This window comes from Xiphophorus hellerii, chromosome 12 (assembly GCF_003331165.1).
Source record: "Xiphophorus hellerii strain 12219 chromosome 12, Xiphophorus_hellerii-4.1, whole genome shotgun sequence".
NCBI classification, from domain to species: domain Eukaryota; kingdom Metazoa; phylum Chordata; class Actinopteri; order Cyprinodontiformes; family Poeciliidae; genus Xiphophorus; species Xiphophorus hellerii.
The window spans coordinates 27,491,662-27,507,657 of record NC_045683.1 but is presented as its reverse complement, the minus strand read 5'-3'; the positions used below and the strand labels follow the sequence as shown (position 1 = coordinate 27,507,657).

Here is a 15,996-nt window from a genome sequence, read left to right as displayed (position 1 = left end):
AAGCAGAGCTTCCAGTGGAAAGTCCAACAGTTCCCTCTCGATCGCTACAACGCATGCAACCCCCTGGGAGGGGGGGAATGTCAGGATTCATACCTCTGGCCCCCTAACCGAGGAGAGTCTGTCCTGTCGTGAGCGCTGATGTAGGAAAGTTTCTGGTGGGAGTAGGAGGGGGATCTGGGCATGGCTGGGGATCGAGGCTTGTGGGTGGGGGAGCGGTAGGAGCCTTCGTGGCTGGGGCCCCTGCCCTGGCTGCTGTTAGAGCTGCTGTGGTCTGTGTGTAAGGAGGTGGATGAAGTTCTGGGGGCCCGGCCAAGAGTGGTACCAGCGTGGCGCAATATGGGGGTTCTTTGGCCGTAGTTTGCCAGCCCGACCCCCATCAGATTGTCCCTGGAGCCACCGTACGCTGGCGGTGTCGGGCCTCTAGACCCGTGCCCACGAGGTCCATCTAGGAAGCCGGCGTTGGCGGGTGGGCCATAACCTGCGTCAAACACGCCAGAGTCCTGGGCGTAGATATGGGTCTGGGAGAGTCCATGCAGCATCTGCCGCTTCTCCCTCTCCTCCTTCTCCTTCCTCTCCTGGATGGAAGCCATTATGGTTTGGGAGAGGTTATCATAGCGCACCGGAGATGGCTCTCTGTCCCTTAGGTGAGGGGATTGTCTGCCCAACCCTCTGTGAGGCATCACCGGACTGTAAGTTTGAGCAACCTGTTGTCTATGGATCTCAGATTCCCGGATGTGGCACATTTTGGTGGGCAGGTAGGGTGAATGGAATCCCATGGATGGCATACCCGGATGGGCCATGCACTCATTGGCACTGGCTGGAGAGATGCTGGGGTTGAGCAGGCTGTCGTAGGACAGACTCCCGTTGCGGTTGGAGAGAGTGTTCGGAGAGAAAACACCCTTGTACGCAGTGGAAGCGACCGTCTGGGGCGGCAGCGCCTGCAACTGGCCCTTCTCTGGCCGGCGGTGACCTTGCTTCAGGCTGAGCGTGCGGGAGTTGGTGGGATCAGCATCCAGCTGGTGAGGTGAGGACTGGAAAGTGCGGTGGAGCGGAGCGTTGGCATACTCGGGCAGATCCAGGTTTGGCTCAGATCGATAGTCAGATCGTACACCTTCTTCCAAGATGGCTGAATTTTTTCGACCATCTGGCATAACAATCTGAGAAGCAAAGGGGGGGAAAAAACAACCCTCATAAACCTTGAAACAATAGTTCAGAGCCAAAAAAAGGAAAGATCTCTGCTTACCTTCTCTCCGGCAGTTTGGTAGTGGACTTTCGGCATTGTGCCAAAGGATGGCTTGAATCTGTACATAGCTGGTGTGGAAGGGTGGGTTTTTCCAGAAAGAGAGCTTTCTATATAAACAAAAAATACAAAGAAAACACTTAGTAGTTGTCTTTTGCTTTTCTTTTTTTTATACAAATGACACTCTCTGTGCTCTAATGAATAAAAAGAAGCATAAAAGGTAATAGAAAACCAGTGTGCTTACGCGACAATTTGAAATGGTTGACAGTAGTGTTGGTGTACCCTAAGGTCAGTGACGTGTGGTGAGGTTCATGGCTGGTGAGGCACTGACTTAATCAAAATCAGATTTACAAATAATTTCGCGCATGTGGACAACGCTGGAGGGCAAAAAGACTGTTCTTCTACATGCATAGCCGCGCTGCCGCCGTGGAATAATTCCGTTAACGCCATCAAACTTGGACATGTAGATATCATTAATGTCGTGCTGTGCTCCACAGCAAAGGGAAAAATCGTTAAAAGTACAACTCAAAACCACGTCTTTCTCGCTCTCTGTATCAGCGCAGCTATGCGCTTCTTGTTGCCATAGCTACTAACAAGGCCACAAAAAAGAACACTCAAATATTTCCCACACAAAAAGCAGAACATTCGGTCTGATGCAGTGGTATGGTTTTAGGCTTCATGTTTATTTTGCGATTATTAATAAGTGATTGCTGTGGTAATAGGAGAAAACTATAAATATATCGCTGCACTTGACGGTATGGCTAGCTCGCTGTTACTGTCTCTTACTCTTGCTCTGCCTCACCTGACCCCACGTCACCGCCCAAGTTTCTCCACTGGGTACTCTGCTTTTTATTTCATTGAAATTTTACAGGCAATGCAGTAAGGACAAGCTGTCAACTGCAGTGGTTAAGATCTGACTGGTTCTGAGGTTCATTCCTGCATGCCACGTTAACAACTATCAAAGTATGGTCTTCTAAAGGTTTTAAAATAAACATCCAAGATCCTGATGCAGGAAAAAAGATAGTCAGGACTGTTGGTAGTTCGCTGTTAACGCTGGATTCCCAACCTAGTTTTTAAAACAAAGGAAGACGAGAAAAATGTAATTATTTTATTAGTGTTTAAAATGTTGCATTGTTTGTCTTCTCCCCCTACTGAATTATATGCTTTCAGCAAAGTCAAAACTTGTCCATGAGAGCTTTAGGCAGCAGGGACTGCAGAATTACCACTTTAATGACAAATTGACAAAATGATTAGACCTTTTTCAACAAATACGCTTTAGAAACACCAGCAGCACTTTAAAGCACCACCAGATGGCAGTGGTGCTCTGTGGATAATCAAAACGTGCTCCCTCCCTGACAAAATGCAGCATGACAGGATATTCAGTAGCTAACCTGCTGCCTACATTGCTTTATCCTTCTCTGACACTTCATGCTGATGAATGGGACTCTACCTACTCAGTACCATTCACACAGATTTATACAACCTTTTTAGGTAAAGAAATAGTTTTTTTGACAACCTACAAAAGAAAGGGCAGTGATTCATTAAAATTTCTTTCCATTCCCCCCCCCCCCCAAATCTGCTCCTGATTCTCTATGCAGAGCTGGTCTCTTCAATACAGATCAAGCCAGTTCCTTGGCTCGGACACTAAAACGACCAAAGATTGTTGGAACAAACATGAACTCATCACGAGGCTTATCCAGAGCCAACTCCAAGAACTAGGATGCTTGTCATCTACGGATGGAGTTTGGGAAGGTTGTCTTTTGGTGCAACCCTACCAGAAAAGACTAACCAGGGTAGGATCATGAATACCAGAAGTGCAAAGGAGTGTCGTACCTTCGCTGGACGTCAGCTGGCCTTTCAGCTGGTTGTACCTGTCAGCTTTGGGGGGCAGCGGCGGCTGGGTTTCTTTGCCGTCCAGGCCGTCGATGCTGCTTTTGGACTACGAGGAGGAGAGGGAGAGATAAAGGCATCCAGAACAGGTGGAGTGGGGGGGGGGATTGGCACGTTTAACTGAGAGGACCATCTGTTGTTGCTAAGGATGCACTAATAATGCAACTCCCATGGACGGCTGCATGAAGCAACTCAACTTGTTCGCGTTAAATGCATTCTTTGCTAAGTGGAAACTAATGAAGGATAAAAACATTTTTCATGCATCTTACGCGAGTATTTTGTTAATCAAGGTTTATGCCTGCGTAGCTCTGTTAGGAGTAAAATCTCCAGGGGTTTACTGCGAGCCGCCAATGGATGATCAAGCTGTTTGCCAGTCAGAGATGAAGGAAGCTGAGGAAATCTAGTGCAATGATTACCGCTCTTCCTTAGGCAGCTAGCTGTGTTTGGATGGAGCAGTTTGTGGTTATTATATGACAACATTTTAGAAAAAGTTCAAGGCGTACAAATATTTTTGCAAATCCCATAAAGCTGTAGAAAAGGTTTTATTTATTTATTCGTGTTATGAAACGACTTAAAAGCAATGGCATTTAAACAGATTCTTGGAACATGTTGTCTTTAAGAGCTCCTTTAATTGCCATCATCGTGCGTCGGTAAATCTCCCTCTCTCCATGCTGTCGACAAAAGCAAGATGTCTGACTGAGATACAAAACCATAAATGCAAAACGTTTGTCTTTGCCTGTTTTAAAAAAAAAAAAATTATACTGTAACCACGCACTGAATCCAGACAAACAGAACAAAAGTTCTGAGTCATTACTAATCAAATTCTTTGTCTCCTATCTGAGTCACTTGTTTTTGAAGTCAAAGAATCTAATAATCTCCTGAGGCAGTCACATGGAAAATTCTCTGATATGAAGGACTTGACTATTGTCTAAAAATGGGGAAGTATGGCAACGATGGAGGATGGAGTTGTTTATAACGCTGACGGGATGACCAGGGTTTCGGAGGGGGGAGTTCAGTGGTAACTGCAAGCTGCTCACCTTGGAGTTCATTATCGTGCTGTGCATGCCATTGTCGCTGACCTTGATGGTGATCTGACGGTCAGAGAGGTCCGGTCGTATGAACGGGGGCTGGATTTTGACGTGGGGCCTCTTCCTGGGGTCCAACACGTACCTGTACAAAATGGCGGCACATGAACAGACAAGCTCTTCATCCAGGACTCAGCTTTCCTGACACATGCTGAACCTTAGACCCAACATGCTGAAACTCTGTACAAATACTACCGGTCGTACTGGGAATGTTGGGATCAAACGTCTGGAAGGTAAATGTTTTTTCTTCCCTTTTCAAAAAGAGAAAATAGAGAACAGGTGGGATTAGCTAAAGCGTATACTCAGTGACCAGGCTAAAACCTGACATTTAAAAAAAAAAAAAAAATTCAAAGATGATATTTTTACGTTGTTTTATTATCTTTGGAGAGAAACCTGTCTGACTTCCTGTCAGAAATAAACTTCTTGGTTGAATGAAAACCGAAATCTGCCAGGTGTATAAATAATTTTAGGCTTAACTGTAAGTCAGGTTGTACTGCATTGCGAATATTTCTGCTGGTACTTGCTCTGTGGAGTTTGGAGAGCCACGAGTTAAAGCCAAATCCAAACAAATTACTCCTAAATTGAAAATATTTTTGGGGAAAAGATAGGATTTCTTTTTTAAACAAACTAAAAATGCTGTTGTTGTTCTCTTTTGTATTTTTAAGCAACTACAAGATTACTAAATCATCATCCCTGACTGGCTACCAGATTTGTGTAAAAAGAAAAAAAAAAAAATCATCTTAAGTGTTTGCTATAGCAATCATACTAAACCTGATTTGAACCAGCAGTCGTGTAAATCCAAAAATCTCCAAGCAACAGTTAAACAGCAGCTGCAGATAACAGAGCACATCTTAAGTGTCTACCGTTTCTGGGGATGGGGCCTTATCTCACTTGGATTTCAAATATCTGCTCACTTTAAGGACCTTCTGTTAGACGACAGATCATGCTAACTGCCTCTGCTTCCCTTTAGCCGTTTCTGTGCAGGGTGAGTGAAATCTCTCGGCCATCTGCCTTTCCCCCACAGGGTTCTGCTGGCTGCTGTCAGACAGAACCACATACATGCAGGACGCCGCTGCAGTGACTGGGTGGGGCCGATCAGTCTGTGCAAACGGCGTCGATGTCATGAGCTTTTAATGAGCCACAGCATCTGGATTCATGTGCTGACTCATGCTGCACACGGGTGTCCACGGGGAAGGGGGGGAAAAAAGAAGTTAAAATGCATGCAAGTGTGTGTACGCTCTCACGTTGGAGCGTAGCATGTTACCTGGGCGCCAGCGGACTGCATAAGACGTACTCCACGTTGCCACAGCAACCCTTGGTGAATGGATTTACTCCCCCACGAAACTTGCCCGTCACCTGAGGAGGCACAATGCGTCACAAGGTCGCACAAAACGCGGATATTTACAGACGGAGGAGAACGATCAGAAAAATGAGCGTGTGTGTGGATTTTATTACAGAGTCGTTTATCAGCGCCCCTCACCTGTTCATTAGTCGTTCGACCCCGAGCTACGAGCACCATGTGGAAGCCCGTGAGGCCCATGACCGGGATGAAGAACAGCCCCGCTATGCACATCACCACCATGCTGGTTCGCACAAGTCAAGGCGAAACGTAGAAATCCTGCTCAGCGGCCATTGTCGATTTATATAGCAGGGGACTTTTTAAACTCTATATACTACAGTTTAGCACTGCGGCAGTGAAAGGATACGTGACGGTGGTGTGGAGTCCTCCCAGCTTTTCTCTGTGGTGGAGGACAAATATGAGGCCGAAGGAGAAAACTCCCACCATGTGAACGCTCAACGACAGCAAGAAGAGGAAGAAGTAACGGTAGTTCCTCCGACCGATGCAGTTGTTCACCCACGGACAGTGATGGTCGAAATCCTGAGGAGAGGAAGGAAGATATTGTAAGACGCTTGTAGGAAGAAATACAAAATATGCGACTCAAGTCAAAAGGCGAGTCTACCAAAAATACTAATGAAATTTATGTAAACTTCAGAATCTTAAAGGAGCAGTAGGATGTATTGTTCATGAATATAGTGTCATTTTATAGATCAGTCAAGTAACTAATTTACCTCCAACTGTTCTAAAAATTCTGTATATATCGAACAGGTTTCTTTAAAAACATCCTGTTCTCTCTGAAGCTCTGCCTTCAGGAAGTCATCAAAGCACCGCTCCTATGTTAACCCTGTAATGTTTTTTTTACTAGCCTTTTACTGAGAAGTAGCTCCTATAATGAGCTCAGCAGATACGCAGTTACACCATTTGTTTGCTAATTACTGATGGCTAGTCTGAAGGAGTTGAGTGAGGGAACCACAGGGTAGGACTGCTCTGTGAGGTGCTTGGAAACTACAGTACAGCTCGGAGGAGGAGCTTGGTCCTTTACGGCGGAGCTTGGTCCACCTAGGCGTTTTGCACTGCTGAATGGTTGCCAAGGGAGACGAAAGGATTTCTCAAACATGCATGAAAGAATGGAGGCAATGCTCCAGGTATGTTTTTGTAGAGAGAGTAACATGTCGTGACATAATACTTCCCCTTCAATACATAAAAGAACAACCTCTCAAATCAAACAATTTAACTGTTAGCCATTTACTTTAATGAGAGACAGTGAGGACAAATGATGTGTCAATCTATATAGTGTATGTAAACAATGTGGTTGGGACATTCTTTTGGCAAATATTCAAACAATTCTCTTAATTTAATTATTAGAAATTCCATCTACCAAACCCAAAAGAATGTGTGAAGTTCTAATGTGGATATCTCTGAATTTATTTATTTGGTGCAACAGTAAGATAGGACTTTAAAAGCTGTTGCTGATAACACCGTTAAGTGGATGAAATGGCCAAGATATTCTATTCATGCCGGTAGCTATGGTCACTTACCGCTGCTCTCTTGCCAATTCCTTTGTGTTCTTGCGAGATAAGCCAATCTCCAAACACGTATTGGGTGAAAACAAGCGTTATGTTTCGCAGGGCTGCTGCATCGGTCATTTCTGACATTTGTGATACAACTGCTTTTATTAGTCTAACTTTCAGTCTACCCTTGGCACACGTTTAGGCTGCACGTGCGCTGAAGTGGTGCGCGTTTGTGTCCCCGCATACACACCTCCACACAGTTGTCGCAGACGCTGCAGTGTGAGCAGCGGGGCGGCCTGTAGAAGTGGCAGGTGGCACACCACTTCATCCGGACCTGAATGCCTTTGATCTCCACGTTTTTGTAAAGCGGCGCCCGGAAATCGTCGTCCTTGTCCTCATCCTCGTCAGCTACGAGACACACACACACACACACACACACATGCTTGCGTGTTCACGCCCACAGAGACATTATCAGAGTGCAGAGATGCCCGTGACGGATCAGGAGGAAAAATCATTTAGCTCACTCAGGTGTGACGAACGCAGACGTACGGAAAGACGCACGGTTTTGATTTATGAATCCATCTGACAGGGACAACGGGGAAGCACCTTTTAAACGAAGCTCGTCCCTGCTGTCGGCTGCTCCTGGCGAGAGCAAACACACCGAGAGAAGCGAACGCTTCTGTGCGGACGTGACCTATTCAGTCTGCTGCGAACATTAACACAGATTAATGGGAATGTTGTGACTCATGTACAGAGTGAATAGCTTGGCTTTATTTCTCTGCGTGCGAGTTCTCCGCGAATTCGTTTCACTCTTTGCTGAGAGCGGTAACTAAAACCGCAACCTTCAACTGTCTATTATTGCATTTTTTATTTGTTTTTTTTATTCCGTTTATGTAAAGCCTAACCTTGTGACTGAAAGCACAAAGTGTTTATTTTGTAGCTGCAGCAGAAAATGGTGGGGGGGCGGGGGGAAAGTCTTTCACCTGATCAAAGGGTACATTCAACTGAAGCCTGAACTTGAGAAAATAATTTCACAGTACAGTAATAACTGCGGGGAGAGCTAGGTAGGTTCTGTGGCAGAAAGCGGACCAAGGCAAGTGAAATAAAAGCGAGAGGGGGGGACGAAACAAAAGCAGAGCACAGAAATAAGCAGCAACACAGAAAGACATTAGCTTTGCTATAATGGCTCTCAAGTCGATTTGAATAGATTTGAACAGGGAGAGAGCATCTTCTCTCTCGGCTTCTCTGCTACAAATTCTAATGCAAATAGGCAAAAATAATTGACCCATTTACTACATTTTCAAAGACATTTCAGCGTTTATTCAGCCAAACACGACATTTAGGTTTTTATAGTGTTTAGCTTTTTCCACCCTGCTACACAAGGTGTGCATATTTGTATAACAAAATTTTAAATATCACGAGTAACGGTCTTAATTGATCTAAACTGCATTCACATACATGTAAAGTCTGAGCCTAACAACTACGAATTCGGCTCAGTGTGTGGTTTAGGTTGTGCACTTTTGAGGATTTTTAACCGGTGGCCGATTGATTATCTCTGGAAAACATGAGTCACCTGACACATGAAATGAGGGAAATTCATCCTCTTCAAAGAGGACAAACCTGTTGGCAATAAATAGGATTTATTTTCATGACTTATGTTGATAATTTTCCCAAACGCCATTTGACTGTATATTATTTGTTGTAAACTTCATATTACACCTTATCTCAAATTAATGCAGGTCTCATTCTGGTTTGAGTCAGATGACTCGTATCTAGAAACATTGATCTACCTAAAATAACTAAGCAACTTGCTGTTAGTTTGTTTACTGGATACAACTATGCTTCCCAGCACCGTAGAGCAAACTGTGAGCAAATTATTAGAAAAAGAAAAAAAATCTAAATCACTGGTTATCAAAAAAGGTACAAAATATCCTCCCCGTGTACGAAATGATGCGTGGTTGGTAGTAAATGACCAGCGGGAGACAATTTTTTACTATTACCTACGTGTAATAGTAAAAAAAAAAAAAAAAAAAGACAGATTGAAATATATATTTGTGATTTGCCAGGGCCTTTTGAGCAAAACAATATATTTCTGCTCTAACAGATGTACGGCAGGCAGATATTTACTAGTTAATCAGCTATGCTGTAGCCAGGTAGCCTGCAGTTAGCCGTTTTACCGCCATGTGACTCATCGCTCATAACTCTGGCCTCGAGACAGCGTTACACTTTCACCAAAGTGATTCACCGTTTTTCAGAAGAGGAAAAGTGTAGAAGCAGATGGATTTATCCGTCGTGTAGGCCGGACCTGCAGCTCACCAGCAGTAGGTGGGAATGAGGGAACATGGCGGTAAACTACGTGCTCTACTCAGCGGCAGAATAAACAATCTTTTCTCTGGTGTCTGTCTGATGGAAAACATTAAAACAACAAGAGTGGAAGCAGGAGACATTTGAGCGTTTTTTGAAGCTATAACTTTTCAAAACCTCGCTTTGCCTTGGTTCCTATAACTGGCCGATGGGTAAGTAAAACAGAGTTTTTACTTGAGCTTTGTTTTATGAGCTATTCTGTATAAAAAGTTTCAAACGCTCTCTTGCCATTACTGCCTGGTTACTGACTTTGCTGTTTTTGCTGGGAAGATGCTGTGAGTGTAGCAGAGACTTAAGGTTTTAAAATAAAAAAATGGATTAAATTCATACACACATCTTATCCAGATCAGAGGAAAGTTGTTGCTTTAACAACTGCTAATAAACCTCTTTATATACACAATTTTATATCTTATTGCAACTTTACTTGAAACTTTATCTTGAATTAAACAGAAATGCTTTTTCTTTTTCACTATAGGGCGTAGCAGAAACGGACTGCACTAGTTCTGACTATTTAAATGATAAAAGTCAGCCTTCATCTGAACAATTAATAAGAGTAGAAATAAATCTTTTCACACTGAAGCTATTTAAAGAGTTCTGGAAACCATTTTCAATCCAAAAGATGCATTTTCCCCCAAAGGCAATAAAAATGCAAAAAAAAAAAAAAAAAAAAGTAGAACATTTGGAAGAGGTACACACTATCAAGCTTTCACACACACTTTGACAATGTAGACTAGATTTAAAATTGTATTATTTTTATTTTTCTGAGTTCTATGTGCCAGCGTTTTAATTATTAGGATTTAATTTGGGCTGCCAACAGAATGTGACACAAAGAGACGGGAACAGCCTTTACAACCTGCTGATTATTCCCCCTTTGTGAAGAGAAACATGATAACCTCCTCCTGACAGGTTCTTATCATTTCTGAGCACATTGCAGTGAAACACCGTGTGCCGCAGCTTAGCGCTTTGATAAATGTGGCCCCCGATAAACTTTTCTCCTCAAGGACTAGCGGGGATGGAAACGCTCGTTTTCATCGGCAGCAGTGCAGGTGGCTATCGGAGATTTGAATGATGAATGTGGGAAGAAAGTCAGGACAGGTGTGTGAGTTAAGCACAAACCTCGGGGGTAAATACCAGGGTCCATGAAGGTTGCCATGCTGAAGTTGGCCAAGACGAAGAGGAAGACCAGGCCATTGTAGAGAGGCACAGCGGGAGAGATTACCTTCATCAACCAGGGACACCTGAAAAATAAAAACGACGCTGTTGAACAAGAAGGCCCGCAAACATAAACGCTTTGAACTCGACGTGTGTTGAAATCTCCACGGGATGCGTGTGTGTCATCTCATTTGCACTGATCCGTGTGAATTAAAATTCTTTAGCCAGGCTAAAGAAAAAAAATATTGTAACCACCAGATTTTGCCAAAAGTTAAATTTGCTGCATAAAGTTTTAATGTCAAACTTGCAAAAAAAAACACACAAAAAAAACCAACTAATTACATAATTTATTTCAGTTTGCTTATTGCTAATTCCCAACCAATGTTATTTCAATGTACTTTGTGAGATGCACAAAGTACAAATCAAATTCAGTTCCATACTCCTTTTTACTTCTTATCCTGGTGGAGAGGCTTCACAGACATAAATTGCAATTGAATCATGAAACGGAATCGTTCTCTTCTGAAATCAATAGCAAAACTTGATAAATAGTAACAGCAAACTATTATTGGTAGTCTTGTTTGGCCACGGTTGAGAGATTAACAAATCCTCCCGGAACTGTGTCATCCTAACTTCACACTGTGAGGACTTGCAATGAATTTCTCAACTTCTTTACTGAGAACATTCTGGTGTTGTACAGTCTGGTACCAAGTCCAGCGTAAATGCTGGTCTCAAATCAATATACCTGGAGGAAATTACCCAGTTCTACAAACCCGTTGATATGAAAATATGTCGTATCAGCCTTTTGGACCACTCTGGTCTTCTGCTTCTGGTTCTGGTTCTGCTCTGCATCCCCAGCGTCAGGACCAAACATGGAGAAGCAGCATTCGGCTTTTATGCTCCTCTAATATGGAACAAACTTCCAGAAAGCTGGAAAATGCTGGAACGCTGAGTTCCTTTAAATCAAGTCTAAAAACCCATTATGACCTTTAATTTAGTTCCTATATTTTACCAGTGCAATTTATTGTCTTTGGCTGTTTTTTGATTTCATCATGCCACGCATTTTAAATCACCTTGTTGCTCAACTTGCCTTGCCTTCCCTAGTCATAATGCAACACTCAGGGTCAGCTTACTATCCCCTTTGGTGAAATTAAAACATTTAAATTAAATCCACCCAACTGCATCATGTGGCCTCAGCGAACGATAAATTGCACCGAGTTGTTGACTTTACAGCAATTCCTCTTAATGAGCAAACGAATATCACCTGAAATCAAATAATAACGCAACCGGTGCCAAATGGGCTCCTGCCGGTAAACGTAAATATTTGTGCTGTCATTCTAGACATATTAAACTAGACTAAAGCCAGAGGCTCATAAAAACGAAGGAGGGACAGTATTCCACAAACAGACCTACTTATTCTGCCATGCGTTTCGACACAATGACTCCAACTCTTATAGCGCAAATCTTCGCCATAAGCTCACTCGACCCTTTGAACATGCCACTCGAGGTAATTCTGACGTCACAAAAAACAAAAGCATTTTCTGGTACTTGAGCCTTGAGTTTCATCTTCAACCCATAACTCCTCTGCTGCCCCAACAGTCCTCTTCTGCTTCGTTGAATTATTCAGAGCTGTGGCTCCAAAAAAGCCGCTAAAGCAGAATATAGAGAGCTGCTAAGAAGAGCCGGCCTCTCTCTTGTCATCAACTGTGTGGCAACCTGGTGGGAGGTTTCGTCTGGCCGTGTCACCGGCAGCAGTCACGGCTGACCTCCCTCAGGTGTCTCGGGACTGTTAATTTTCTTCCTGTGGGTGTTTGTGAGTTATCATACCCGAGTCAGCCGGCAGTCACTGCAGCGTAGCTGTTCTGAGCATCACCTAAGCCAGCTTAATTGCATGTCAGACTTAACAAACAAAACTCTCTGAGGAATACACAAAGATGAAGCCTGTGGTTCATTAATGCTAGCCCTGCTGACCGCACATTTAATGTGCTAAAAGGAAGAAAAAAAAAAAAGTAAACTGCATTTATTTGGTTACGCGCAAGTTGCCACAACGCGACAACTGATTACAATACAGTGTTACAATGTAGGCTGTTTATAGTTGGCTGTTCCAAAAGACAATTAGTATTTACGGATCAAAAGTTTACAAAAACTAGGGACTGGAAATCAGACCAAAAAAAAATTCAGATGGATCTCTGCATAAAGGAGTTAAGAGACCTGTTGGTTATCAGGTTGTAAGAAGATTGAGAATTGCTTCTACATCCCATTACGAACATCGGTAAGGCTTTATTTGACGGGGTGTGTATGAGACTGATTGACACAGTCAAGCATGACATAACACCTGTCATGAAGATGAATGTTTACAACTGTTGTCACAAAGTGTCATTCGGTAAATAATGATACTTTTAATGCAAAGTTGACCATTTTAATTGACTTTTAATATAATTTTGCAATAAAAGTGTCATTATTTACCAAATGACTTCATGACAACAGTTGTAAACATTTATGAAAACTGCCTCATCTTCATGACAGGTGCTACATCACGTATATGACATTGTCATGTCAGTCTAATGCACACCCCGTTAAATAGTGTTACCCAAACATCTGCTACATCTGTAAAGAGCACATTGTGGTATACATAAGTAGGTCAGAGAGAAAAAGAAATGGAGTACAAGAAAATTATTACAATGAAGATATATCAGAAATTGTCTTTCAGAACAACTTATTGTAATAAATGGCTTATTAAGTTATTTTCCTACAGTGATGGATTCCAGGTTATTATAGCTAAATGAAACAAATAATAAAAAAAACAAACTGAAATGCTAGCCCACAAAATGGCGACAGCGAAAATTGGGAGAAAAGCCCAGAGTCAGTTGGTTGTTCAACAATTATAATTTTTTTTCTGTTGAGTATTCACTACCCAATGAATGTATGTCATCACAATATAATGCTTTGACCTCTTTGAATTCTGCATCTAAAAATAAACCAAACTATGACAAAAACTACAATAGAAATAGAAAAAAACTAAAGTAAAACCAAACAATAATTATCGAATAATAACTAATAAAAACCAGCGAACACGCTCTTCAAAACGAATTAGATTATTGAATTAGATAAAAAGTCACAAAAAAAAACAACTAAATTAGAACGAAAAACCCCAAACTTTCTTTTTTTTTTTTATCCCCGAATTTAGTCTCATTTAGTATCACTTAGTATCATTATTTATCTGCACAGTGGCGGCGCAGTTGGTAGCACTGTTGCCTTGCAGCAAGAAGGTCCTGGGTTCGATTCCCGGCCTGGGGTCTTTCTGCATGGAGTTTGCATGTTCTCCCTGTGCATGCGGGTTCTCTCCGGGTACTCCGGCTTCCTCCCACAGTCCAAAAACATGACTGTCAGGTTAATTGGTCTCTCTAAATTCTCCCTAGGTGTGAGTGTGTGTGTGTGCATGGTTGTTTGTCCTGTATGTCCCTGCAACAGACTGGCGACCTGTCCAGGGTGAACCCTGCCTCTCGCCCGGAACGTAGCTGGAGATAGGCACCAGCACCTCCCGACCCCATTAGGGACAAAGGGTGAACAGAAAATGGATGGATGGATGAATTTAGTCTATTCCGCATCCACTGCAATAAATGACAGCAGCAAGTTAAGATTTATAAAGTCGTAGGCTGACTTTAAAATAAACTCGCGCTTTCCTCATTTAAGTCAGTCAAAAAGAACTGACACGAAGCCGCCCGACTCCACGGCTGGAGCGTTTCAAAAGTCATCTTCACGGCCTCGGTCTCTCTACAACGCGGCTTCAGTGGCTCGTTTTGTGACAGATGCCGCATTTACTTTTACAAGAAGCGAAGATCAAAGCGGCTCTCTGTGGAGTCGCCGTCACGCGCCGGGCCGCCATCGCAGCTTTGGCAACAAAGCAAGGCTCGTCCAAATCTTTCAAAGCATCTTCACACAAACGCAACAGCAAGCGGTCCCAACAACTTACAAAAAACGATGTATTTACCTTTCAAAGGCTCGTGTATTTTTACCCACAGTGGGAAGCTGCTGCCAAAAAAAGAGACAAGGAGTGCAGTTAATGGCCGCCAGCTCAGTCGCCTGGAAGTTGACAGTGTGGGCGGAAAAGTCTAATTAAGGGACACGCACTCGCTCGTTAATAGCGTAGGAGTAACAAGTAAATACTAAGTTCTTATAAACATTGTTTGCTAGTCTATTTTACTGTGTGATAATTAAACAGAGGGAGAAAACCAATCAGCTGTCCAATTTGCGGGCAGTGATTCATTCAGTAGCGCTCGCTGCCAAAAGTGCAGGAATGTAATGACTTTGACCGAGTTGGGCCGCATATTCTTGATGACAATCGAAATGCCCCAAGACAGAAAACGGGAGATCTGAGCGAGCAGGCGCCCCTTCCAACCAATCAGCATCTAAAGGTGCCGGTGTGCAGCCTCTGAACATCAAACACAAAGTCACAACAGAGGCACGAAAACAGCCTTCAAAAGAATAGGAGGTGACTATTTTCATTCCACCACCTGACTGAGACTGAGAGGAGATCTAAAAACCACATCCATGGTGGCAGCAGGTTGACGTAGCGCTGTTATGTTACTTCTGATTTGTTCTTTTTGTAGACTTTTGTTCTTTGTTTGTTTGTTTGTTTGAGGCATGGCATGTCCGGATAATTACTCCCTCTGGTTTTGGATGCTCTGCAGCTTGGAGAACATTTTCTCTGACTCTTTTTTTTAACCTTTGGACAGTTGTTATGATGCGTAACTGTGGCAATGAGGTGTTTTTACAGCTAGGAGCAGCTGATTAGCTTGAGTAATACCTGAACTACGACCCCAAATCCCAGAAGAGTTGGAAATGAGGCTTCAGCATCTCTAACCATCCGGCCAGACAGATTTAAAAAGGAGCGGCAAAAGCAAATGAGCTGGATTAGCAGTTCTGCCAACAACTGACAGTATCATCCAGGACAAGTTGCTGTAAAAATATTGCTAGCGTGACATGAGAGTCATGAGAATGTCAAATAGCAACAGTCTTCAGTCAGAAGCCTCTTCAGACTTGTTGAAACGTTGACTGCTACCGGAGATCCGTCCAGATCTGCCCAGTGCATCACCATCCACGACTCTTTGAAGAAATGTGAATAATGTGAGTTATGACAACATTTCATTTCCCTATTTAGGGATAAATTATTTTTGAATTTAATTGAATTACTTATACTCAAAAACAGACTTAAGTGCAAACAAATCTGCTTTTAATTAATTCATTTATTAAACTCATTATGTCAAAAAGGCACAGAGGCAAACGGCCCGTCTTTGGTACATAACCAAAAAGCTAAATGACTGACAGCAAAGTTGTTCTTTTTTTTTTTTATCATTTTGAGGTTCAGCCTTATGGAACATTCTGGACCGGGACTTTTGGCAGTCTCAATGATAAAGT

General features: G+C 42.9%; 1 protein-coding gene across 3 annotated transcripts in view; it reads right to left on the bottom strand.

Annotated features, from left to right (window-relative positions):
* The window catches only part of zdhhc8b (zDHHC palmitoyltransferase 8b), an 83,227-nt gene that overhangs the window by 3,790 nt on the left and 63,441 nt on the right, over nt 1-15,996 (bottom strand). Inside the window, exons 4-12 of one of the 3 annotated variants that reach the window (XM_032578100.1) lie at nt 10,546-10,667; nt 7,316-7,473; nt 5,922-6,094; nt 5,696-5,798; nt 5,480-5,571; nt 4,168-4,300; nt 3,074-3,179; nt 1,244-1,350; nt 94-1,157 (exon numbers count right to left, since the gene is read on the bottom strand). In XM_032578100.1, the coding sequence (XP_032433991.1) occupies nt 94-1,157; nt 1,244-1,350; nt 3,074-3,179; nt 4,168-4,300; nt 5,480-5,571; nt 5,696-5,798; nt 5,922-6,094; nt 7,316-7,473; nt 10,546-10,667 (2,058 nt within the window). Of the gene's footprint in view, nt 1-93; nt 1,158-1,243; nt 1,351-3,073; nt 3,180-4,167; nt 4,301-5,479; nt 5,572-5,695; nt 5,799-5,921; nt 6,095-7,315; nt 7,474-7,589; nt 10,668-15,996 lie in introns of those variants that run through there. The other 2 variants (XM_032578101.1, XM_032578102.1) reach the window with 2 other exon arrangements.